The sequence below is a fragment of the Habropoda laboriosa genome, unplaced genomic scaffold (assembly GCF_001263275.1).
Source record: "Habropoda laboriosa isolate 0110345459 unplaced genomic scaffold, ASM126327v1 scaffold129, whole genome shotgun sequence".
NCBI lineage: Eukaryota > Metazoa > Arthropoda > Insecta > Hymenoptera > Apidae > Habropoda > Habropoda laboriosa.
In genome coordinates this window covers 1,350,551-1,375,200 of record NW_017100255.1, presented here as the reverse complement: position 1 = coordinate 1,375,200, position 24,650 = coordinate 1,350,551, and the positions used below count along the sequence as shown (strand labels likewise).

Sequence of the window (24,650 nt, the reverse complement as noted above, 5' to 3'; positions counted from 1 at the left end):
TTTTTGTGAAGTGCAAATTCATCGATCAGGGTGCCTAAATGGTGGCGACAACCCTCTCCGTGCGCCCACAGTGCATTTCTTCGAAGAAGGGGATGCCTGTGGGTTTTTCCGGGTGACCGCTTTTGGGGGAACGAATTTGTTAATGCAAAATTGTCAGCCCCGAAAGCGGTACCGTTTTATGACCAGACAAATCTACCGCGGGCGCGAACAATGACGTTCGCGTGGCGCATGGTAGTCCAAAAGGGGAGTCTGGTCGGCCGAAGTGAAGTTCGGCACCTCGGTCTGGCGGCCAAAGGTGACTAAAGATTTTTATGGCTATAATCCGCCAGACCGAGGAGAGCTCACGTGAAATTGCGTGCCACGCAACAGTAGGCAATTTTTAAGTTAAGTTAAATCTTTAGTTAGGTAGGCCATCGTTCTACATTAAGTTAGATTCTTAGTTAGGTAGGCGATTCTTAATTTAAGTTAAATCATTAGACAGGCAGGTGATGTTCTACATTAAGTTAGATTCTTAGTTAGGTAGGCGATTCTTAATTTAAGTTAAATCATTAGACAGGCAGGTGATGTTTTACATTAAGTTAGATTCTTAGTCAGGTAGGCAATTTTTAAGTTAAGTAAAAATTTTACTTAAACAGGATAATATTTAAGATTTTAATATTTAAGTAGGCAAGTTTGTAATGATAATTCAGTGCTCGAGTTACATCTTATATAAGACGGCAGCTCTCAGATTGTGAACATTGTAATCTTCTTCCTTTCGTTAGTTATCTGTAAACAATTTTGAATAGAAACACCTGATTTTTCTGTGTCGTTTTTGTGGGACGTATTTGTTTATATTTTCTTCTTTTGTGTTTCAAATATTTCACGAGTCATATTCCTACTTCGCATATTCTTGTGTAGTGATGAAAATACAGAGTAATGATACATGCATCGATTAATTAAGGCTTTCATCAGTCCTAGTTTAAGTCAGGTTTAGGGTAACTCCTAGTTTAAGTCGAATGTTAGTGAGGTTATACTGTAAGCTAGGCGTAAGATAAGTTTAAGCTAAACTTAAAGTACTTTAAGTTTAAATTAATAGGATACTTTTAACGTTTTTTTTTTTTGTATTTTTTTCTTTCTTTTTCTCGTCGACTTTTTTTTTTTTAGTTAAAACTTTTTCAGTCTCCTGCTATTGTCCGTCTGCATAACGATCGAAAATTCGAACGTATTGCAGATGTACAATCGGTAGGAGGTGTTGCGTTGCATTAATAAATAAAAAAAGAATACATAGTAGGCGTGTAAAAGGAGGGTGGATGGGACCGTGTGGTTAGGGCGGGCCTCCATTCGCAGCAACCTCCACGTGGTGAGGCCTGGGCAATCGATATTTGATATACATTGTATAATTACAATTGTATAGCAAATAATACGAGCAAATCGGCTGCGATATTAAAAGATCGTAGTTTAATCTAATATGTATCGTTACCTAACCTCAGATTTGCACAATAGTTAAAGGTGAATTGTAATAAGATAGAAATAAGCAACATTTGCAGTAACAGATACTTAAATCACCAATGTTTTGCGGACTATATCATAAACGATAAATTTTGCAGTAGTATTATGTGTAATTAAAAGCATTCTTAATAAGGTCGCATTTAGATTCACTTTCAACAACAAAATTTTATAAATTGATAATATTCTCGTTATATTGTAATACAAAATATGAAAACATAATTTTCCATTAATGAATGTTTCATCTCATGTGTGTATTCTACTGTTTCCGAGAGATCGTCAAAGTTCTACCCACGCGATTCGATATAATATATTTTTGTTTAATCCGCATGTAAGTAGCGAATGTTTACATACGGATTTATCAAAGAGGGATCTTTCACGTCTGTCGACTTTACCATCTTCGATGGTTGGATTGTATATAATTCCTAAGTTCGCTGCTCTATTCTCATAGAGGGCATCACAATACCTCTGACTTTCTACGCGATCGGTATTTCAGAACGTCGAACACAAAGTGCCATAAGGTTATAGATTTATTATATGCGTGTTAAAACGTATAGAAACATAATAACTCGTTGCAAAAGATTGAATTATATTTACATCAATTCGTGAAATTGTACGAACAACATTACATAATTTAGTTAAATTTTTGCCTTTAATATTTTACTGGATTTTATTGCAAAGAAATAGAATAGGCACGGATGATATACTTTTATTTACGTAATTCTACTGAAAGTAAGTTTTAAAGCAATTGTTATAACACGAATTTTCAAAGCTTTTATCAGAATACAATGTGTTAAATATAACTTTAATTTAAAAAACTGTTTACTTGTAATAATCAAATATGGTATCATTTTAGATATAATTTTAAAAATATGACAAAAAAAAAAGTAATCGCATTACATATTACGACTTCATATTCGGGCACCATTTTACCCCTTCTGATATATAAGAACAGTTACGCACTAAAATTCCCTAGTACAGCAAGACACGAAAATACTTATAGTTCACATATATGATATATTTAAAACAGAATGTAATATAAAATGTAATTAAAAGACTAAATTATGCTAATTTATTGCAAGCAAAATTTTCTTGGTATTATACAAGTTAACTGTCTAATTTTCAATCTGCCCTCTATGCTAGTAATATGTCATAGGAGAACTAAATTCAAATACACAAAAATTGGTACAATATTTGAATCAAACGAATAGAAAAAAAATATGTTAAAAACTATTTTACAAGGTACAACAAAATTTTTCATTAAATTTTTTAATTTAAATTTTAAAACCTATTTAAAAACGTCGTAATATTAAGGTATTCCAGAAAACACGTATATAATAATCATTTACGCATGAACAAATTTAACAATTTCTAAAAATATTCATGAAAGTAAGTAAAATGTCAATCTAAGAAGAAACAATCGTGAAAGGAGGTCAACGGTAATTACTTCATCCCTTTTCATACGTCAATTCGTATTCCATGTCTGTCTATTCTTAAGCCCATGACATGCTATCGCACGCGCAGTACCACTCAGGTGGTAAGAAAGAAAGAATTGAGGTAAATTAGTCATTCTCCACTTCTCGCAGTTGTTTAATTGCAATAGATAAATAGTGAAACAAGATAACATTGACATGATATCGTAATAGTGTTGTTGTAATCAAATATAATTACAATATTTTACACAGGTGTATTTCGAAAACGTTTACACGGAAGGAGTCCACAATTCGATAGTCGTTCACCATGACTTAAAATACGACGTACACGAATTCCATATAAAATTCGTAAAGTCACATGTATCGTAAATAATCGCCTATAACGATAAATTTATTGTACTGATAAGTGCAAATGCATACGTGTAACGCTATTTGAGAATTCATCAGTTACGATATACATGCCTCGTAAACGAAGAAAAAAGCCAGATACGTGAAAGTATGATGACAGAAATACGCAAATTAAAGCGGTAAAGTAATAGCTTCATCGAGCTTCTGGTTTTATAATTTAAGTATACAAACGATGGCACCCACGAGAGATAAATGGGTGAGGCGTTTTATTATTCCAGAAACGACACGACATAAGAAAGGCTTTACTATTTACAAAGTCACATCTGTGGTATGATATCAAATGTCATTGTGTTGTGTTTCACAATAAGTGAAATATTGATTTAATTTGTAGTGCGTTTTAAATAAAATTTTTCATAATCAAATAAATTAAAAGTAAGATAAAATAATCTTTTTTTTTTACTGTGAAACACTGAAACACACTGTTTAAATGTAAAATAGTATTTTGATTTGTAATTGAGAAGTATATATATTTTTCAGGTATTTTTAAAATGTTCTCATGAAGAAATTTCTAAAGTATCTGTGTGGAAACGGTACAATGACTTCAAAAAGCTTCATTCAGAATTGAATGTTCTATATTCACAATCACGAACTAAAGAAAGCTATCCATCATTTCCAAAGCCAAAATTTTTTGGCAGATTTGAAGCAGAAGTTATTGAAGAAAGAAGGGAATGTGCATTAAAATTTCTAGAATTTATAGGAAGACATTCATACTTATATTCTAGTGATATTTTCATAAAATTTTTTGAAACTAGTCATGCAGACTATTGTTTAAATGATTGTTCACAATCTCTTAGCTCTGATACATCAGCAGAGGATGATCGTCATACTTATATAAATTCCCTGCCAAATAATGACATTGTTTCTCAAACTATTCTTCAACCTAAAAGTATTCAAAGCTCATTAATAAATGTATCCATTCCTAAAAATGAAGTAAACCAATCTCAAGAAGCATGTGAATCTAAAGAACAAACATTACAACAAAATGATTTAAGGTACAAAACTGAAAATGAGAAAATATCCATGACAAAAAATGCATGTAATAATTTACTTATAGAAGACAATGACCCAAACAAAATTGCTTCTAAATTAGAGCATAATCAATTAATTTGTAATAAAAATAATAATTGCTATAAAGATAAAAATTATAATGTTAAGAATGAGAAAGGATCTACAATTGTACAAACATCAAATACAGATATAAATTCTGATACCACTAATGAGAATTTAAGTTCTCCAGTAATTACTCATGATGGATCTGATTTACCACAATCATGGCCAGATTCTTCACAATATATTTTAATTGCAGCTGCACATATGAGTGCAGCTTTTAAACATGAGGATCTTACTGAATATGAAGAAGCATTTACTCAATACAAAAGGGGAATCTCTAGTCTACAATCTGGTGTTGAATCTGACTCAAATAAAATACGGGCAGAAATAATTAAAGAAAAAATATCGAAATATTTAGAACGTGCTGAGAAGCTTTATAATAGATATTTAAATTGTAACATTTCATTGTTAAATAAACCTGTATCGGAACTTCAATATTATAAAGTATTACAAATTATAGAATCCGTGATGCTTGTAAACGATGTGCGCCAAAACTGCCTCAACATTGTAAAAGTATGAATAACTTAAAAATAATGTAGTTTAATGTATATATAAACAAAATAATAATTCCCTTATTTACATAAGAATTATTGTAAAGTTTCTACAATGGTACTATTTGTGAAATAAATTTAAACAAAAATGCTTTTAATAATTTCAGGCTATAGAAAAATTATCTTCAAATAAAGAAAGTATAAGTAACTACATATTACGCGGTCAAATACCGTATATGGTACGTTTACATGCATGTATTGAAACAGAAACAAGAGTATTCCTAATTTTACAGCATTTGAGGTAAACATTACGAATAACACTATTATTTAACAGTACTAATTGAAAGGTAATTATTTTATTGTATTACAGCCGTGGAAAGTTATGGGATTTTATAACATCACATTACAATTCCAATAACAATAAAAATTGTGATAAAATAACTGCAAAAAGTGTTACTGAGAAAACAATTAATGGTAATATTATTTTAAGAAAAGGTGATATAAAAAATGAAATGGAAGGCACTAAGTTAAAGGAAAATTTAAATCTTATAAGTACAAATACCAAAGTACAAATGGAGATGCATCCAGTAACAGTAGAAGAAAAATACGAAAAATATAGTGATGTATCTACTACACAATTATTAGAGAAGGCACAAATACTGTTGCAATCAGTAAATGCAACTTTAAGGGAAAGTAATTCTGTTGCCAATCGATTATGTGAATCCGACGACTTAATAAACCATCAAGATAATACTTCATTATTGAATTTTAAAAACAATGTATACCAGTCAAAAAATTATAACGAAGTATCAGTGGATATCAATGATATCTCATTAAAAATTGACGGCATAAATAAAAAGATTACAAACGATACAATACCTGAAAAAAATATAATAACTTCTAACTATTTGTCACAGAATAATATTACAATTACAAAAAGTCAAAGCAGTACCGCTAATTCATCTTTAAGTAATAGTTACAAGAATCTAAGTTTTGAAAAAAAAGAATCAAATTCTTCAACGGATAGTTTAAAAACAGATAACACACATTTTGCAACAGAACATAAAAATAGTAGCAAAAATGATTTTATTACAAAAGGATATGAATTAAGTAGATCAACAGAAATTTGTAACAAAACTGAAATAAATAATTATTGCATATCAGGTGATCAGCACGTACAAAACAATACTTGTTTAATGGAATCAACCAAAAATAGCAATATAGATACTGAACAAGAACTTTGGACAATACCAGAAAATGTAATTCGTCTTTGGGCAGCTGAAATACTTTTAGCATTAGAAGCATTACATCAGCAAGAAGTTATAGTTTTTGACCTAAAACCTAATAATATATTGCTTGATGATAATGGGCATGTGCAATTAACATACATTATGCCTCGTCATGACATAGATTTATTAAAGTATAAATATCCGTACTCATCTCCTGAATTGTGCACGTTTTCACCCATGATAGCCCTTACTCCAGCTACAGATATCTGGAGCTTTGGCGTTATATTATACGAATTAATAGTGGGTAATGTACGTAAAAATAAAATTTTCGTAAAAATATAATACTACAGAGCTACTATATAATAGTTTTATATTGCAGAAATTTCAAGTAAAGCACCCAGGTGTATTTCAATCACATTCCATTATTAACATTCCTAGTAAACTTTCCGAAAGTGCAAAATCTTTGCTCCTCAATGTAAGTTTTTCACTATTCTTTGAATGTACATGTAAAATATAGAATTTTCCGCCAAAGTTTATAAATTTGCAGATACTAAAATACGAACCGAATGAAAGGATGACAATACCCGAGATAAAACAACATCCATTCTTTAAAGACACTAATTGGTCAAGTTTGGTAAATACACTCTAAAAGTCGTAAAACTTCGTTTTTACTGCATTTTTATAGAATATATGGATATTAAAAAAATTCTTAACAATGTAGCATTCTTTCTAAATCGTACAAATGTTTTAAATTTTTTCTTCAAGGAATTAAAGTAAAAATGTTATAAATGTTTTCTTATTAATAAATGATTTTTATTGATTATATGTTGTACAAACATTTAACAGTGGTAAAGTTAGTAGATGTAATAAAACTTTACTTATAATATTGAATTTATCTGTATTGATCTATATTTGTTTAAGGAATAGTGTTTGGAATTTTTTTAATAATCAGAGCATTATATGCACACTTAAAATGTAATTTATAAAAAGTATTCTAGTATTGTACAGATATGTTATTTAAAAAATATATATTAAATATGTAAACATCTATCATAGGTACAAAAATCTTAATTTATTTATACAAATAGGTTTATGTAGAGCGAAATGTATGATACATTTACTTATTTCTTCTTCTTTCACATCTAGATATTGTTGACATTCCATCAACAAACCTAGTTGTAAATATTACATTAGCATTGTTGAACATTCCATCCTTTAATGATACAACAATAAATTGTGAATGTTTAAAATGCCTTTTTAGCATTGTACCAATATTCTCCGTATGAGAAAGATCTAACGCGGCATCAACTTCATCTAAAATATAAAGTGGAGCAGGCTTAAATAAAAGCATAGCCAAAATTAAGGACAGAGCCACTAAAGATCTTTGTCCGCCAGATAATTCTCCTAAGGATTCTTTCCAAATCCCAGAAAATCCAATTTTCACTTCCAACCCATCAGTGACAGTTTGATTTTCAGGAGGTTGTAACTTTGCATCAGCCCCTGGCAGTAAACTACTAAAAATTGAACCGAAATCTTTGTTTACCTAAAAAGTTATACATAAGAATAATATAATGAAAATATTAATATTTAAATTATATAGATCAACTTAAATATCAAATGACAGTACTTGTTCCCAAGCTTTTAATAATGTTTCCTTCTTTTTTTCTTCTAAATATTTAATTGTTTCTAATATTTTTCTTTTATCATTTTCAACTATTTTCTTTTTCTTCATCATTTCATTATATTGTTCTTCCTCTTTATCAAAGAGACTAATAGCACGTGTATTAATATTTCGACTTAGTTTTTCACGCATCGATTGTAATCGTTGTACTTATATTTTATGGTTAAGTCTCTTAAAAATTAAAAATAAATTTAATACAGATTTTCATTGCAAAATATGTATTACCTGTTTTCCCGAAATAAATTTTATCTTGTTCAATCCATTCGTATTTCCGAGTAAGATCAGAAACTCTTTCTTTACAATCTGTAGCAATATTTTTAATCGAGTTAATTTCATGATTTAACTTTTGAATGTCTAATTCTGCTTCTTTACTTTGTTTTATAATATCTTCTTTTCGTGTTATAAGCTTCTTCATGAAAGCATTTTGCTGATTGATAACGGTTTTTCGTTCATTTATATCACATTGTAACTGATTTACATTAGCTTTTATTTCATCTAGTTCTTGTCCTAATGACTTTGCTTTTTCTTCTAACTCGTTTAACGTTTCTTCAGATGCTACTAACTGTTCTTTTCCAGCTTCTATACTCTTCTGCAATTCTTTGATTTCCAATTGAAGTGTCTCTGCCTCATGTTCTCTTTTTTGCCACTCCTTGCGACTATTTTCAGCTTTTTTCTTCAATTTTTCTAATTCATTTTCAATTTCCTTTAATTGCTTTTTACGAATATTATCCACATCTTTTAATTGGTGTTCCAGTGTTGCGGCAAGTTTAGCACTTTCCTTCTCATTTTTTGCTGCCTCTGTCTTTTTTTGCAAAAGTTCTTCAATACATTTCTCTAAAGAATCAATCTAAGAACAAATTAACTTCAATTAACACTTCTTTTTTATTATTATTATTAATCATATTCATTGTACTCACCTCTTCCTGTAGTTTATAATATTCCGTTTGTTCTAATCTTTGTTTCACCATACTGATTTCATAATTGCGTAAATCAAATTTTTGTTTCAGTGAAGAATATTTCTCAGAAACATTGTTCATATTTGTTAAAGTGATCTCAGTATTTTGAAGAGTTTGTTGTTTAATACGTAATTCGTTTTGAATAGTTTTTAATTCATCCAACTTCAAAAGAATTGATCCAGTTTTTGATGGTGCACCACCGGACAAAGTACCAGCAGGATCAACGACATCACCTTCTAAAGTAACACACTTTTTCATTATATTCTCGTGAAATGCTACTTTTTTAGCAGTTTCAATATCTTTACAAATAAATATTTGTCCGAAAATCCATGTCATTGCCGATTTAATGTCTTGTGAAGAATCTACAAGAGATAATGCTGGTTGAACATTTTCTACACCACCTATCCTCTGTGCCAATTGAACTAATGCATTATCCATGGGTCTTCCATGCACCTTATTTAAAGGAATTATAGTAACACGTTTTTGTAATTGACCACGTTGAAGTATTTTCTTACTTGTAGTTTCTGTATCCACTATTACATTGTACAACTGAAATTACAAGAATCAGTTGAAATGTTATATTTGAAATATTAATGTAATATTATTATTTAGAAAATAAATGTTACACAAAAATCATTAAGTACCTTTCCTCCTGCAGCAATTTCTAAAGCATATGCTGCTCTTTTATCTTTTACTGTCATTAGTTTACATACAACTCCTTTCACAGAGTTATGATTAAAGTTAGGTTCAGGTTTTTGATATTCAAACCTAATTTGAGGATATCTTGATTCAAAATCGTCTACTCTTTCCTCCAATCTTCTTATTTCATTTCTCAAAATATTTCTTTGTTCTCGATGATGTTCTATACATCCATCTTCGTAATTTAACTTCTTCAGTTCATTTTCCAAATTTTTTACTTCCTTCTCTTTAATCTCTAAATCCTTAGTATATTTTTTGTACTCATCTCCAGTATTTTTCATATCTGCTTTTTTATTTTTTAGTTGTGCTCTATTATGATTTAATGTCATTTCAAATTGCTTAAGCTGTGTCTGTGCTTCTGTTACATTTTTTTTAGCACTTATTAATTGCTGTTCTAATGTTGCATTTTCACCATTTTGACTTTCCAATAAACCAGAACTTATTTTTTTATACTTTTCTTGTGCAATTAATACTGCTTTACTGTCCTGTTCATCCTTCTCTTTCAAGTTTTTAAAAAGCTCTTCAACTTTAGAAAATTCTTCTTGCTTTGATGTAAAAGCATTTTGATCATCTACTATATTATCCTTTAATTGTTTCACTGCTGTTTCAGCAGCTTTGGTACTTTCTTTATTGCTATTAATTTCTGCTGTTAATTTAATTTGCTTTTTTTCTGTTTCTTTTAATTCCTGTTGCAAAGATTCTAACTCACCTCCTAGTTCCTATGAAAATGAAATAGATGAAAAATGTAAATAACTCAAATTTACTTTTTCAGTTAAAATACATACATCATCTCTTTGTTGAGCCAATTCATCATATTCTTTCTCTATATTTTTAATTTCTTCTTTACCAGCACTAATGCTCTTGATGTTCTCTTCTATTTTATCTTTGATAATTTGTACATTCTCTTCTGCTTCTTGACTTTCATTTAAAGTTTTCACATACTTCCATGCAAGATAAATTCTTTTGCAATGTTCTAGCTCTCTATCTATACGTTGAAATTCAACGTACTGTGTCTTTTCTTCATTAAGTTTTGCTAATCTTGGACCTATTTCTTCTTTCAAAATCTGAAATGGCATAACCAATTAAACTGTATATCAATAAATTAAATTTAAGAAAAACTTAAGAAATCAAGCCGCACATCATTTATTGCCTTTAGTTTACCATCCTTCTTTTCTATAGTTTTTAAAGCTGCATCTTTTTTATTTTCATACATTCGAGTACCTGCAGCTTCTTCTATCATAGATAAAATTTCAACAGGTTTCATATTTAGAACCTTTGTTATTCTTCCTTGCATTATCAAAAAATGTGGATTGTTTACATTCAATTGAACAGAACAAAACATATCTTGAACACGTTTGTTTTGAACATTAGATCCATTGATCAAGTATTTATTTTTACCACCAATTATAACTTGTCTTGTAACTGTTATTTCTTCATGATGTTCATATCCCATAGGAGATGAACTACTATCTCTATTGTCAAATGTTATAGTAACACTAGCTTTCTTTGTACCTGCTTGGCCAGATTTATAAACTAAATCTTGTAATGATGCTGCACGTACCTGCAATAGAGAATAATAAATATTCTTACTTTTATTAATATGAAAAAATGTTAATTATGATAAATCTAATAAAAAACTTAATAAATGATCTTAAGAAATAAAACATTTGTGTTGTAACTTATACAATTTATACTGCGTTATCTTGAATAAAAGTAGGAGCACATTAAGGTTACAAGTGAAAAGTCGTGTTATTGAGAAAGTATAAAAAGTGTGAGGTACCTGTACAAGGTTTGTAATACCCAAAACAAAGCATATTGCATCGAGAACATTTGATTTACCGCTACCATTAAATCCTGTGATCGCGTTAAACTCTTTATCGAAACCGTTTATTTCTATTCTTTTTCCGTACGATTTAAATCCTTCTAATACCATAGACTTTATATACATTTTGAAATCAAATAAATGTAACTGAAAACATTAATCTAATTGTAAACTTAATACAGTAAATAAAACTGCAAATTCAAATTGTGGAAAATGACCGGTATTATACATTACATGGAACATAGAAACGCAACAAATATCAAACAGTGGAAACTCGTTGTCGATGTCAGTTCGAAAATTCATTCAAAAGTTTCTACACTCAATCTTCTGTTGTTACCAAATAATTTTTAATGAAATTATTAGTGGTTTTTAATGAAGTTTCTATTTCTAAATGTTGTAAATATAATAATATGTTCTTATGCCAAATAATTAATTAAAATATCACTAGAAATTCTAGTAGAAAATTGTTTTACAATCTAGAGAAATTTTAATATCCTGTCTTAACACATGGGTAACAGATCGAGAAACTAGTGCAATCTCAGATCCGACTATGTTTAAGTTTCAGTTCATAATAAACATGTTTAAACAGTGGAAGTAATTTTATTTGTTCTGTACATACTTTACAAATAAATAGGTAAAAGCTTCATAAAATCTCCTTAATATTAAAATACAAGATATCTTAAAACTCGTCAAAATAAAAGGTTCTGTGAAAAATGTACTTATATTAGTTGCAAGGTTATAATTGCATTTTCACGCTTAACTTAATTATAAATATTTAAAACAATAGAGAAAAATTAAATAAGGACGTAAATTAAACGTATACAAAGGTCACATTCACATATAATATATAAATTTTTTCAAATTATTATTTTACTAAGGTCACTATGAACATTCCTCCAATTCAGCAACCAGGAGCAATTGGAGTAGGGCAGATGACACAGCCTGTAAATCCTCAACTTCCTCAGAATCCACAGCAAGCACAACAACCACAGGTTCAACAACAGCAGCAGCAACAACAACAACAGCAACAACCTCCAGAAAAACTTGATAATATTTCTAAAGTTAAGTCATTGATTGGACCATTGAGAGAATCATTGGCCATAGCTCTGAAAACTGCAGCACATACATTGCATCAAAATAGTCTAGTAGATGTTGGGTCCCTTAAGGGTATTGATCAACCTGATCACAGATTCAATAAATATATGGAAGAATTTTACTCTATCTGTGATCAAATAGAATTACATTTAAAAACTTCTATAGAATGTTTATCACAAAATTCTAGTTCTTTAAGATATCTACCAGTATCCATTATGCCAACACGTATTGATAGTGTTGGAGCTCAAGAAGCACCTGTTTTAATGTATCCTCAGTTCTTGATGACTGTAAGAGCACAAGTTGCATATGCTCGTGAAGTTCATGATACTTTAGTTTCTGCTGCACAATCAATAGCATCAGGTGAATAAATTACTTTCTAAGAGGAGATTTAATTATTATCTTTACAAATAAGTTTATTTTACAATTTAATATGTATCTTGTTGCTTTGTATATAATGTAGGAATATATAACTATGGTTTTTTAAATAAGAATATATTTAAAAAAAATTGATATTTAAATCATCTGTCATCTAAAAAAATTATTTCTCATTCACTTATATGTATTTTATGTGGTACTACAATTGCATGAATGAAATAATAATATAGGTATGTATGCATATTTTATTTCTTTCGTACAGGTTACAGAAATAATATGTTGATATAAATCAGTAACCATATTTAATCTGTATGAACAATTAATGTTTACAATGGTTGAACATGTTCATGATTATAAATGATGTAAAAACATTTGCATGAAAGAAAAGAATCTCTGGCATGAATATCATGAAATTTTAATGCCCCTGCCCATTACTAGATTTAATTCTGTAAAGCTTACAGATTTATTCTACACAATTTCTAGTACGTTCTACATAGATTCAGTTATAAATATTAAAACGTGATTCATAATATGATGATGTGTATAGCAATACTGGGCAGACATTCACAAGAATTAACAGTAACATCCGAATCGATGCTCCAATGTAAGCGTAAACAATACCTCGATGCAACGAGGTTTCGATAAGTGTTTTACGTATTGTATAGTTATTAACCCGTGTTATTATTCTTAACCATCTTCTTGACCGATTCGCGAGCAACAAAAATTAGATGTATCGGTTTAAACATAAACAGAAGTTGATAAAAGCACGAAAGCTCGAAGGTAGTAAGAAATAGCGGCCCAACACAGAGAGCCGCTTATCAGCCGTATGTTTAGTAAGCACGTAGAAATAGGAAGGACATACCGGCAAAAGAGGGGGGGAGGAGAGGCGTGCAGGAAGCGCTACTGTCAGTTGGATTGGTGTTTTGTCGCGGCGCGCCGAGTGATCATTTGAAAAGGAAGGACCACCTCTGTTCACCATATTTGGCAAACTTTCCCTAATATGGTAACGTCTACTTCTAAATATGGCAGCCGGGGACGCCCTCTCGCTGATTCTTGTACCACTCCGCGTGATCTTTCAGCAGCGATTTTTGGAATATCGAAGCCGCGCAAAAGGCATTTGCAAGCCGATCGAGAACCACCGGGTGCTAAATGATTTTTCTACGAAAAAATTTTTGAAAATCTTCTTCTGCAAAGCCTCGTTTCGATTGAGTGGTCTACTTTTTTACTGCGGAGGTGGAAGTTGGTGGGGGTAGCAGCTGCGCAGGAACGTACGGAGGCACCGCGCTAGCACGTAGGTCAAGTTACGATACTCTGCGCGCATTCAGTTCGCGGGGAGCGCTCGTGCAGTGCGCGTTGTTGTCCCGTGTTCCTCTAGATGGTTGATCACGTGGGAAACATTGCGCCGAGTATTCGCGATTCAGTGGCGGAGAAGGGCCGAGGGAAAGGGAATAAATGTGTGCGAGTCCGTAATGGACAACCCTAGCGGCGGAAGAGACAGTCGGTACGCAAGTCTTGGCTACAGCATGGGGATGATAGGCAGCGACGCTAGCTCGGAAATGTACGGCCGACCGTCCACCTCCCAGCTTACAACTTCTCAAATAAGCCGCGGTGGCGCCACCATGATGGCCGCGGCAGCCGCTGCAGGCGCACCGAACGCCGGCGTGGGATCTGTACAGAGAGGTATCAAGAGGAGCACAACGGATGTCTGTTACGATGACAGTAATGCACGGCAGGCTCTTTCGCAACAGCAAGGCATGTCAATGTCCGCAGAGTGTGTCCCAGACAATCTCGAGGAATCGTTCACCAGTTTGGGCCAGCCGAAAAAGTCACCCCCCTCGAACGGCAAGAAGACCAAAGGACGGGTCAAGATTAAAATGGAGTACATCGACAATAAACTACGGAGGTATACCACTTTCTCCAAGAGGAAAACCGGAATTATGAAGAAGGTTTGTATCCGGCAGACCTGTCGACCTATTTCTCGTTCATGTAAAAAAAATGTGTTGAATCCGTCGGCTATCGATGATCGATCGTCGGAATCGATTCCCTGTGTGATCATAAAGTGTCTTACAACTGGACGAGGTGTTCAAGTGCGTTCGAATTTATGAAATAAAAAAAGATCACACGCCCAGAGGCGACAACAGCAATGCCAGTTTTCAAATGTGACACGTAAGAACGATGAAAAACGTGCATTATCGTCGTGTGGCTACGCGAATCCCGCGCACTAAACGTATACTGCCAATGACTTTAGCGAGCACGCGAGATCGAGAGCGCGCGATTTATGAGTGACAACTGTGCTTTCGCTGACGTGTATTTGTACGCCAGTAACCTATTTGTGTATTTTGGATTAAAATACACCGAGCAAAACCGTAGTACGCTAGCTGCATCTTTGACACCGGGAAAACATTTACGAACACTTGGGAAATTTTGACAATTATCTTACGATCCTTTTTCACCAGTCGATCGCACATGTGTGCATCCCTTTAAACTTTCTAATTACATTTGATTGGTTATCGTTTGATAACATTCGCGGCGAATGCATATCTGAAATTAAGTATACGACGAAATTTTACATTCGAACAGAGAATCTAAGGTTTCTTGCTGTCTTCTTTTTCTTTCTTTTTTTTTTTTTTCTCGTGGTTAAAGCTTCTTTCACATGGTTCATTCTGCGAATGGTAACGTATCTTCATGAAAATAAAATTAATGTTGTATTTTATATTTCAGGTAACGAACGTGTTCTAACCACTACAGAATATCGTAGAAGTTGCTTTTTAAGTTTTGTTTGCGTTGAATTTAACATTCTGAGAAATACATTGTTCCAATTTCCTACGAAATTACGTCGTATCCATTTCTGTTTATATTTTAGCGCCAACTATGCTCGAAAGTTTTTTATGCTCGGGTCAACAAGCTTGAACACTGTAGAATATTTCCCTAGAAGGAAGAAAAAATAAAGAAGTAATTCGACGGTACGATCGAAAATAGGCTGTGATTGTTTTTTAAAGTTAGATTTCCCGATTTGAACAGCAGTTCAATCGTGTTACAGTTGTTTATGTGATCGAAACGGCGTCGTATCTAAATCCGTAGAAGAACCTAAGGCAAATTGCATCTTTCATACGAATATAGAAAACCAAAGATAGATTGTTCCCCTTTTCTAAAGGCGGACCTCTATAATTAGCCATGTTTTGACACGAAACTGACATAATTGCTTTACAACGTTATTAGAAAAACGAGAACTTAAGCTAAACTGAATATAAACAGCGGAATTTCGCAACGGAAAATTTAAACGTAAATATTCAGTTGAATTCAGTTGAGAAAAAGAAAAATAATTAAATTTCACCATAAAATTGTAAATGTGAAAATTTTGTAGTTAGAGAACAATTTCTACGTACTTTGGGATTAATGCAAACTTTTGAAATGTTTGTATTGTAAAATTACATTCCTTGTTGATAATATCACAACAATTGCAGTACTTAAATCTGTTGCTTTTAAATTACGAAGAAATTGGAAAATGTATGGTGAAGCAAGTGATAAATCATGTTACAGAAAAATTGAAGGATGACAATTGAATTGAACGATTAGGTATATTATCGATATTCCTTCTTTACTTTCTACATGCACATGAGAATAAGAATATTAATTAATTGAAAAATCTCGATGCAAAGTGCAAGCGTTCTCTTAACTCTGTTTCATTTTGCATACTCTTTCGTAGAATACTTTCTTTGACGATAAATATGCAACAACATTCTGATCTAAGCCAAAGACAACGATTTCATAACGTTCCACTATGTTTATTCATCTTCGTGCCGCGGTTGCGTTGTTCCCCCTCGAGCAGTACGTTTCTTGTTAGCAGCCTGACTTTTTACAATTTAGATTCGACTTAAATATACAACGCATCCTCGTAGGAGCGTTGGTTTTCACTGCAAAAAGAAAGAATTCCGTCCGCGTCACGCTTGTAAACGCATCGGCAAAACCTTGATAATTATTATGTCATTAAAAGGTATGGTCTCTGAAACATAAAGAGCATAATACACGCGCAGTTTTTCCGCCGTGCGCTCGTTTCCAATTAATTATTTATAAAAATCGGACGTTAACGATTGCGCAGGCGGTGACAATTTGCATAAACGCGCTCTATAAATAAGGTGAATATAGCAGGTGTTTGTGATACACGTGGAGCGACCAAGAGTCCTGCCGAAGAGTAAATATTCACTTTCGTTGCACGCCCGATCTAGTAACAGTGAATTTATGGTTTACACTTTGCCTTACCTTTTTCGGCTGACGTTATCTTAATCGCACAACTTTAACTTTATGAACTGAAGATAGCTTTCTTTCGTCAAACTTGTAATTCCACTTCATCCATCAGGGTAAAGTACGTTGGAAGAAAATACACTTCGGTAAGAGCACAAATGTTCCACCTCTCTTGACAAAAAAAAGAACCCGTCATCCGTTAAGATATATCCCCCTTTGAAAAGTCCATATACATATATATATATATATATATACTCCTCGCAGTCTTTTCGTAACTATACACATTCTTGGACTTAAACCAGCTTGGAGACAAGTGGAATGAACAAAACGAAAGTTAAGCTAACAAGAAGAGAAAAGATAACGGGAATAAAAAAAAAGGGTGAACGAAGTGTGGTTAATCCGATGGAGAGAAAATCGAAGGAAGGTCCCGGGACATCCCCTAATTAATGGTTATCTCTGGTTGCAGGCGTATGAACTGTCGACGCTGACAGGTACACAGGTGATGCTGCTGGTAGCAAGCGAGACCGGGCATGTGTACACGTTCGCGACACGAAAGCTGCAGCCGATGATAACGAGCGAGGCTGGGAAGGCGCTGATCCAGACCTGTCTGAACAGCCCAGACCCGCCCACCTCCGGTTCCTCCGGCGACCAGAGGATGTCTGCAACCGGCTTCGAGGAGACAGAACTGACCTACAACATAGCCGACGACGAGCAGAAAGTAAGGCAACTGGTGTATGGCTCGCCGCACGGTGGCTCGCTGCACGGCGGATATCCTGGTGGCGGACCGACAGGCGGGCCTCCTGGCCATCCGCCGCCCCCGCCGCCGCCACCGCCGCCGGGTTCGCAGCACGCGCCACCCTCGCACGCGCAGCACGCGCACCTGATTGCGCATGCACACGCGGCCTCGCCAAGCTCGCACCTGGTACCATGCTCCAGTCCTGGGCCCATGTTGGCTGCTGGTCCTTATCAGCAATCGTGTCCCTCGCCTTTACCACCCCATCATGCTGCCTATCATCCTCACATGTCGCACTCACATCCCCAACGGTAGTACTACCCTACTCGAACCAGCGCTCGCTTGTCCTCCGGCTCTGTCCGCGTGTCTGACCCCCTGTTACTAGCTACCGTGTCCTCTGACTTTTTCCCATGATCGATGACCACGGGATATCTCAGGCAAACGGAGTGAAACAGTGCGAGAGAGAGAGAGAGAGAGAGAAGAACGTCGGAACGCGCGGTCCAACGCGTCCGTGGATATCGGTGGAGAGCAGAGAGAGAAGAGATGCTCGATAAGAGTCGGTGTCCGCGGAGTTAGAGAGCTACCGTCGCCGTCACGGGCCGCCGGTGTAACGGCAATTATCCGCGTACGCTTATCGCGCTCGTCGCTTGTCGTCGATTGGCTGTGACAATCGTCGACTTCGAACAAGGCTACCACCTTACCGAACGATCGTTACTCCGTCGTCATCCTTGCGGTATACCGTCGACAAACTTCTACTCTTATTCTCTTATAGTGGATTTCTTTTTTTTTTTTTATTCGGGAGATTCCGTGGACCGTTGCGTAGGGCGAGAACTTGTTTCGGGAACGGGTTCGAGTCGTGTTTTTCCGTGTACATAGGTACAGTTGGAATATGGTTTCATCGTGGATTTTCCAACGGATTCCATCCGAGGATGGAACTTGATTGTTCTAGCGATTTCAATGGTGAGCAGTTGTAAAAGGACGGTTTTTCTCTCGACGATTCGCGTGCTTTACGTATGTAGAAGTGTGTGCTAGGTTCCCGAAGTATGACTTCCGTTTCCTGGCTATGTTTAACGGTGTCGAAGGGCTCGTACAAACGCCTCGGCGTCGGTGCAATTCCGTCCAAGACGCGCGTATTACGCGTTGAACCTTCCTCTTCTTCTGCGGTGCTGATTGTTTTCTTTTCTTTTAATGTTAGGCGGATTCGAAGAATAGAGACTATTGTTACGATTAGAAGAGATTCGATATAAATACTCTCTGATGTTTCGTTTATCGGGTTAACGTGTGTCGTTCGGTGAACGTGTAAAATCGTGCGCGGTGCAAGCTGAATAACGAATCAGCGTGGCGGAAGAAGTTCCGGACGACATCCGACTTTCTTTTCCGGACGATGAATATCGAAATTCTCGATGAGGCGCATCATATCCGGTGTCAATGAAAGTACGGTTATTTTCTTTTCGTGTTTTGTCTGAGTGCGTGTACGTGTGCGTGTGTGTACGTGTGCGTTAGGGAGGAGAGCAGTATCTCGTACGAAGCGCGAATAACTACGACCCTGTAGATTAGTATGCCGGACACCTAGGCACGTGGACGCTTCATTTCACGTAAAATTTCAGGCAAACGTTCTTTTGGGGTTCGAAACTTGCTAGAATTCGTTGAAGGGGTTCGATTGTAATGATCGTTGAAGAAAATTCCTCGAGTTTTCACGGGTTATGTGAATCGTTTAGAGTAAAAAGTATTAATTACGAAGCAATTTGTCGTGTCTCCTGTCGAGTCGTTTCATAAATCTTCCCTTTACAAAGAAACTATCGGTCTTCCGTTACGATTAATAGACGAGCTATTATAAAATCATTTGCATAATTCCTTCCCGGTTTCTGAATTAATACGTCGATGGTAACCGCTTTCACGATAAATCCACTCGTTCGAGGACTTATGAAACGACCGGGGCAGAGAATGCCAACAGCGAGAAAATAGCTCGCATAAATGCGTGCCAGGTGCACTAAAAAGATTTAACCAAATCAGTCGACGAGGTAAAATCGAGGCTACTTATGGTAACGCGTGAGCTCGCGCTCGCGCAGATCCTAGTACAGTTGTTAACGACATTCAGAACGATGTTTTGCCCACGGCTGGCTCGTCGGAAAGAGTTGAGGCAATTAAACTCTCTTCTTTCGACTTGAATATATCGCGGGTAGGGAACGCTTCCACGGACACCTGTCATCCTCAGGATCACCTCGATGTGTACTTAACACAGCAGGTTTCCGGTACTTGAACACATTGACAGAGTTATTTCGTTTGTCATGTCGTCTGTTGCCCACGATGTAAGAAAATGCGTTTAACGATAGGCTTAGGTAGGAGTGTCGCTCTTTACTCGACGGAGAGAGAGAGAGAGAGAGAGGGAGAAAACAAAATTGATCGACGCGATATATAACTTGGGGATCGATCGTGTGATCGAGCGACGCAAAGAGTCGTTAATAGCCCGGGTGGTGTGACGGTGTTTTCCGATGAAAACCCGAATCGTCGAGCGCAAGAAAACGTACGGTGCTCCGTTTCCAACGTATAAATCTAGTCCAGTCGACGCGTACTATAAACATATTACGAGATTCACGTCCACGGTTCTAATGTAAACAGGGACGTGGAAGATCGATGGATTTTTACGAACGATCGTCGACCTGGTCGACGACGGCTTTATATTTTCGACAGTTGGAGTTTGCAGAGACGATCGAAATTAGTGGAGTTTACGAGTTTCCGGCTTTTGGAGATTTCATTCCCCTTTTTTTCGTCATTTTTACAACGAACTGAATGAAACACTAAGGTTAATTTTTTTTAATTTCGCCTGTTTCGTTATTTAATCGATCACAAGCTCGACGCGAGAGTAACGAACTTGGATGAAATATTCTAAACGTTGGAAAAAATCAAAACTTTAAGTGCAATTGGGTTGTTTTTTATTTTTTTGAATGAAACAGGAATTATTGAAGAGGGGAAAAAGCATTAGAAAATGGATGATTTAAAGGATGAAGTTTAGGAGAAAGGCGGTTTAACGGCTGGATCTATACGTTAATCAAAGTCCAAAGACTTTTTCTATGATACGTGCTTCTTTAGAAAATGAAACGTGCAGGAGAGAATGCATATCGACGGGAAGTTCCGTTCTTGTCGAACCTGAGAGGAGAGGTAGTTCTTAATCGCGCACTTAGGGTAGTAACTCATGTGATGAATTACTCGAGGAGCCGTGTATTTTATATATATATTCTTATCTGTCCTGTTTTCTTGTTTACTTAAATCGTATTTATAATTACGACGATGCAATCTCTCTTATTTATTTAAACATCTGTAAATATGTTGTAAGTTGATCGATCGTCGCCGAGCAATTATACTTAAGGTGAACTGAAGTGAACTACATCTAAAATACTCGCGATTTCACTTCAACAACATTCCAAAAATATCAACGGTACAAATAGTACTTAATCGTCCGAATCTGCTGGAAATAATCACAGAAAATCGTTCGTTAACCCTTTCGCTGCTTCGGTACATAATTCGCGTGACAACCCGGTGTATTCGATCTTTCCTTTCGCACATATTTCTTTAAATGTCAATCTGATTGAAATTAAAAAGAAAACGCGCAAAGGATGAAGTTAAAGATTAAATTCTCCAAGCGCCAACAGCAACGAAAGGGTTCAAATTGAGCTTGAAACACTACTCGAACGATGGAACACTGATGATCAACGCCCGGGATTTATTCCGTGTGAAACGGAATTGTCAGTTATTTCGAGCAGATTGTTGCAAAGCAACTTTTGTCAAGAGCAACACAGGGAAATACGTCGTGGAGTGACGAGTTATCGGTTGGTTCCCTTCAGTTCCGTACTGCTCGATTGTATTTTGTATGTAACGTTATCGTACCTAGTTCGCGGGATCGACGAGGCCGGAATCACGGAAAATCGAAGCGTCCGAGCGAATCCCTACTTCCTACCATCAAAAATCCTTATCGAGGCATCCTTTTTTAATACTCATGTCGTTCAGGTCGAGGCGTTCCGCCTTTCCCTGGGACGAACAAAAAAAAAAAAAAAACAAAAGCCAACGAAGAAACGAGAAATCGTAGTACGTGGGTGCGAGTCCGAGCCAGTAGACCCGGCGGTGCACGCTTGGCATTGTTGCGCATTGAATATATGTGTATATGTATATATATATACATGCGTGTATGGATACATATGTATAGATATAGATATACATACATGTGTATATATATGTATATACATATTATTGTGTGCATCGTACATTGTTCCGTAATTGTGTTTGTACTGAAAGTGGCATGTGTAGTATTTGTTTGTTTGTTTTTTTTCTCTTTCGTAGATTAAGTAGCTAGTATTTAAAATTACCTTTTTTAATTTAAATTCCCAGGCGATTCCCCCTTTGATTCCCTCACTCCCACCCACTCCTCGTCCACCTCCTCAGCCCTGTTTTCAGGCTCCAAGTAGAGAAAACCTCGACTTTCGTCCCTCTTCACACATTATGCATGCTTACGTGTGTGTATGTGTTGTGTGTTGTTTTCTCTTTTTTTTTTCTTCTTTTGTATCGCTTGACATTTGGAACGAAATGAAAGAACAGGTACATATAAATACAGGATAGATAGATAGATGAAAAGAAGTATATAGATGTCTATCGCGTTGTTTAACGCGGAAAGGCAAAGAGAAAAAAGTGAAACGCGAAAAGGGACGACAATAGAAATATAGAAAACGACAAGAGAAGCACACGAGAGCAATTTATACATACATGCAAGCGTAAAAGAGAAAAAAAAAAACAGTTTAAAAGGGAGATGGAAAGGTGAACAAGCGGACACGCAATCGTTAATTAATAAATATCCGATGGAATATGTAATATCCGTGTCTCTCCCATCGACGCACAAAGTACAAATAATATAATTAACTTTACGATTACGATGATTCCGATTAAAGAAACAAAACGAAAAAAGAAAAAAAAATACAAAAAAAAAACAAAACAAAACAAAAAGAACGAAACAAAAAACAAGAGAACCGCATACACGGTAATCACGAATGTACGGCTGGCGAGCCCTTCTTCTTCTTTTTTTTTTTTTTTTTTTTTTTTTTTTTTCCAGTTTATGTATATCACATCTGTAAATAGTGTACTGTAAAATACTGTGATAATATTTATATTACACGTACGTATTATATTGTTTCCGCTTAATGATGATACGGTCCCATGAACAGTGTTTTCTTCGTCGTTGTTTCAAATATAGACGATAACAGTTAGCCGATATTGCACGCGAAAAACGCCAACGCCTACCGTTTGTTGGTACACACGAGGTGCCAGTTGTTTGCGAACAGGTAGGTATTGCAGAAAAAAAAAAAAAAAAAAAAACCCGCCTGTTTTAGCGAAGATATACCGTTCGAGGATTCTTCGACTGATAAATTTCGTACGTTTTTTTTTATTCTTCCACATGATTCGCCGCGCGGCAACAACGAACGATCGGTGATAACGATCACCACCGAGCCACGATGAAAATGTAGAAAACGAAAAAGAAAGGAATTTGTGCGATTAGGTAATAGTTTCACGTGAAACGTTAAACTAGTTGCGTCGAGATGATTAAAGAAACTGAGCCCGTTCAAGGAAGGTATTAGCAGCCCGGCCGAATGAACCACTTTTAACCCGTTTTCTTCTAGTTAGTTGCATTGTCATTTAAACGTGACAAAAACGAGAAGGAAGATTTTTAAGGAATGTCTCCTTCTTTTCTTTTTTTTTTCGAAGCTATTTGTTGTCTCGCGTAATTAGACAGCTACTCTGTTGTTTTGTAAATAACGTAGAGAAACTGGCGGTATTGTTGGAAATAGATGAAAATAATTATCGACGCGTTAGAATTTTTATATTTCATATTTGTTTCTTTCTTCGGAAAAGATCGGCACGAAGTTCAACACCCTTGTAAGTGTGGAAGAAATAACTGGCAAAAGTGTACATAGAACTGTTGGTGCAACAGCAACAGTCGGTCCTCGGTGCGATAGGTAATAAAAAAAAGAAAGGGAAGAAAAAGTAGTATATTAAGAGGTAGAATCTTCGAGCTGCGTTAAATTATACGAGATTAAATAATAATTGCATCGCTGCGATCACTGTTGTAAAAGAAAAAGAAGAAATATTCTGATCTGCTTTGAAAATGAGACACCGATCAACAGCATTCCATTTTGCCATTCATCTTTTCAGCGTAACTCACAAGGTAGGTCTGCTTCTCGATATGCGCAGATTTTCCGTGTTTGCAGTTTGCAAATTAAAAAAATAGAAAAGAACAATCTTTATAAATAATCATTTTTCTTATACTTTCACGCTGCTTCAATTTTCACTCTTTCAGACGTAAATCGCTTAATCGAACGAAAAATGCATATTTAATTCTCGTAAAATGTAGGTAATTCTGCACCTATTTCACCCTCTTAACAGAAGATTCGCACCGATATCCAATTAAAATATTCAAAATGTCTTTTCGATTAAACGTGATAAATCTGAAAGAGTTGAAAAAAAAAAAAGAGAACCGTATATTTTCGCCGACCTGTATAAATAACAAACGGGCAAAACACCAAAAACAAAATGCGTTTATATTCCTAGATGCACCGCGACGAGCAACCCTGAAGTCGAAAAGTCGCGTAAAAAATTCACTCGCCATAGCGACGACGAAAAAACACCTCGAAGCTCCCTCTTTCTCTATCTCTCCCCTTTCACGGTTGTTTCCGACGGGGCACATTTACGGCGGGGGTTCGAAGCCACGATTTACGATCTAACGACTTAACGATTATGATGCATTTCGCTAAGAGGGCACCCTGGTGGATCTCGCGTCCACGAGGAAACGACGAAGACAACGGCGACTGGGTGGCTAGTAGGGCGAAAAGAGAGAAGGGCGTCGAACAG

General features: G+C 35.3%; 4 protein-coding genes across 4 annotated transcripts in view; 3 read left to right on the top strand and 1 right to left on the bottom strand.

Moving 5' to 3' along the window:
* Positions 1-3,209: 3,209 nt before the first annotated feature.
* On the top strand, positions 3,210-6,805 carry LOC108572543 (ribosomal protein S6 kinase delta-1). Its single transcript, XM_017934795.1, has 6 exons — positions 3,210-3,594; positions 3,804-4,949; positions 5,095-5,228; positions 5,298-6,465; positions 6,536-6,631; positions 6,704-6,805. The coding sequence occupies exons 1-6, from the start codon at positions 3,499-3,501 to the stop codon at positions 6,803-6,805; spliced, it is 2,742 nt and encodes a 913-aa protein (XP_017790284.1). The 5' UTR covers positions 3,210-3,498.
* A 468-nt stretch (positions 6,806-7,273) lies between these two features.
* Positions 7,274-11,440, bottom strand: LOC108572544 (structural maintenance of chromosomes protein 2). Its single transcript, XM_017934796.1, is given in 8 exon segments — positions 7,274-7,699; positions 7,784-8,008; positions 8,049-8,684; positions 8,755-9,342; positions 9,438-10,211; positions 10,278-10,556; positions 10,631-11,053; positions 11,273-11,440. Coding segments are annotated over 8 exon segments (3,519 nt in total).
* A 400-nt stretch (positions 11,441-11,840) lies between these two features.
* LOC108572523 (mediator of RNA polymerase II transcription subunit 29) lies at positions 11,841-12,777 on the top strand. The gene is made up of 2 exons (XM_017934775.1): positions 11,841-11,948; positions 12,193-12,777. Exon 2 carries the CDS (start codon positions 12,199-12,201, stop codon positions 12,775-12,777), a length of 579 nt encoding a protein of 192 aa, XP_017790264.1. The 5' UTR covers positions 11,841-11,948; positions 12,193-12,198.
* A 1,345-nt stretch (positions 12,778-14,122) lies between these two features.
* The window catches only part of LOC108572522 (serum response factor homolog), a 16,948-nt gene continuing 6,420 nt past the window's right edge, over positions 14,123-24,650 (top strand). Inside the window, exons 1-2 of the mRNA XM_017934774.1 lie at positions 14,123-14,730; positions 17,493-17,744. Coding sequence (XP_017790263.1) covers positions 14,254-14,730; positions 17,493-17,744 — 729 coding nt within the window. The 5' untranslated portion in view covers positions 14,123-14,253. The remainder of the gene's footprint in view (positions 14,731-17,492; positions 17,745-24,650) is intronic.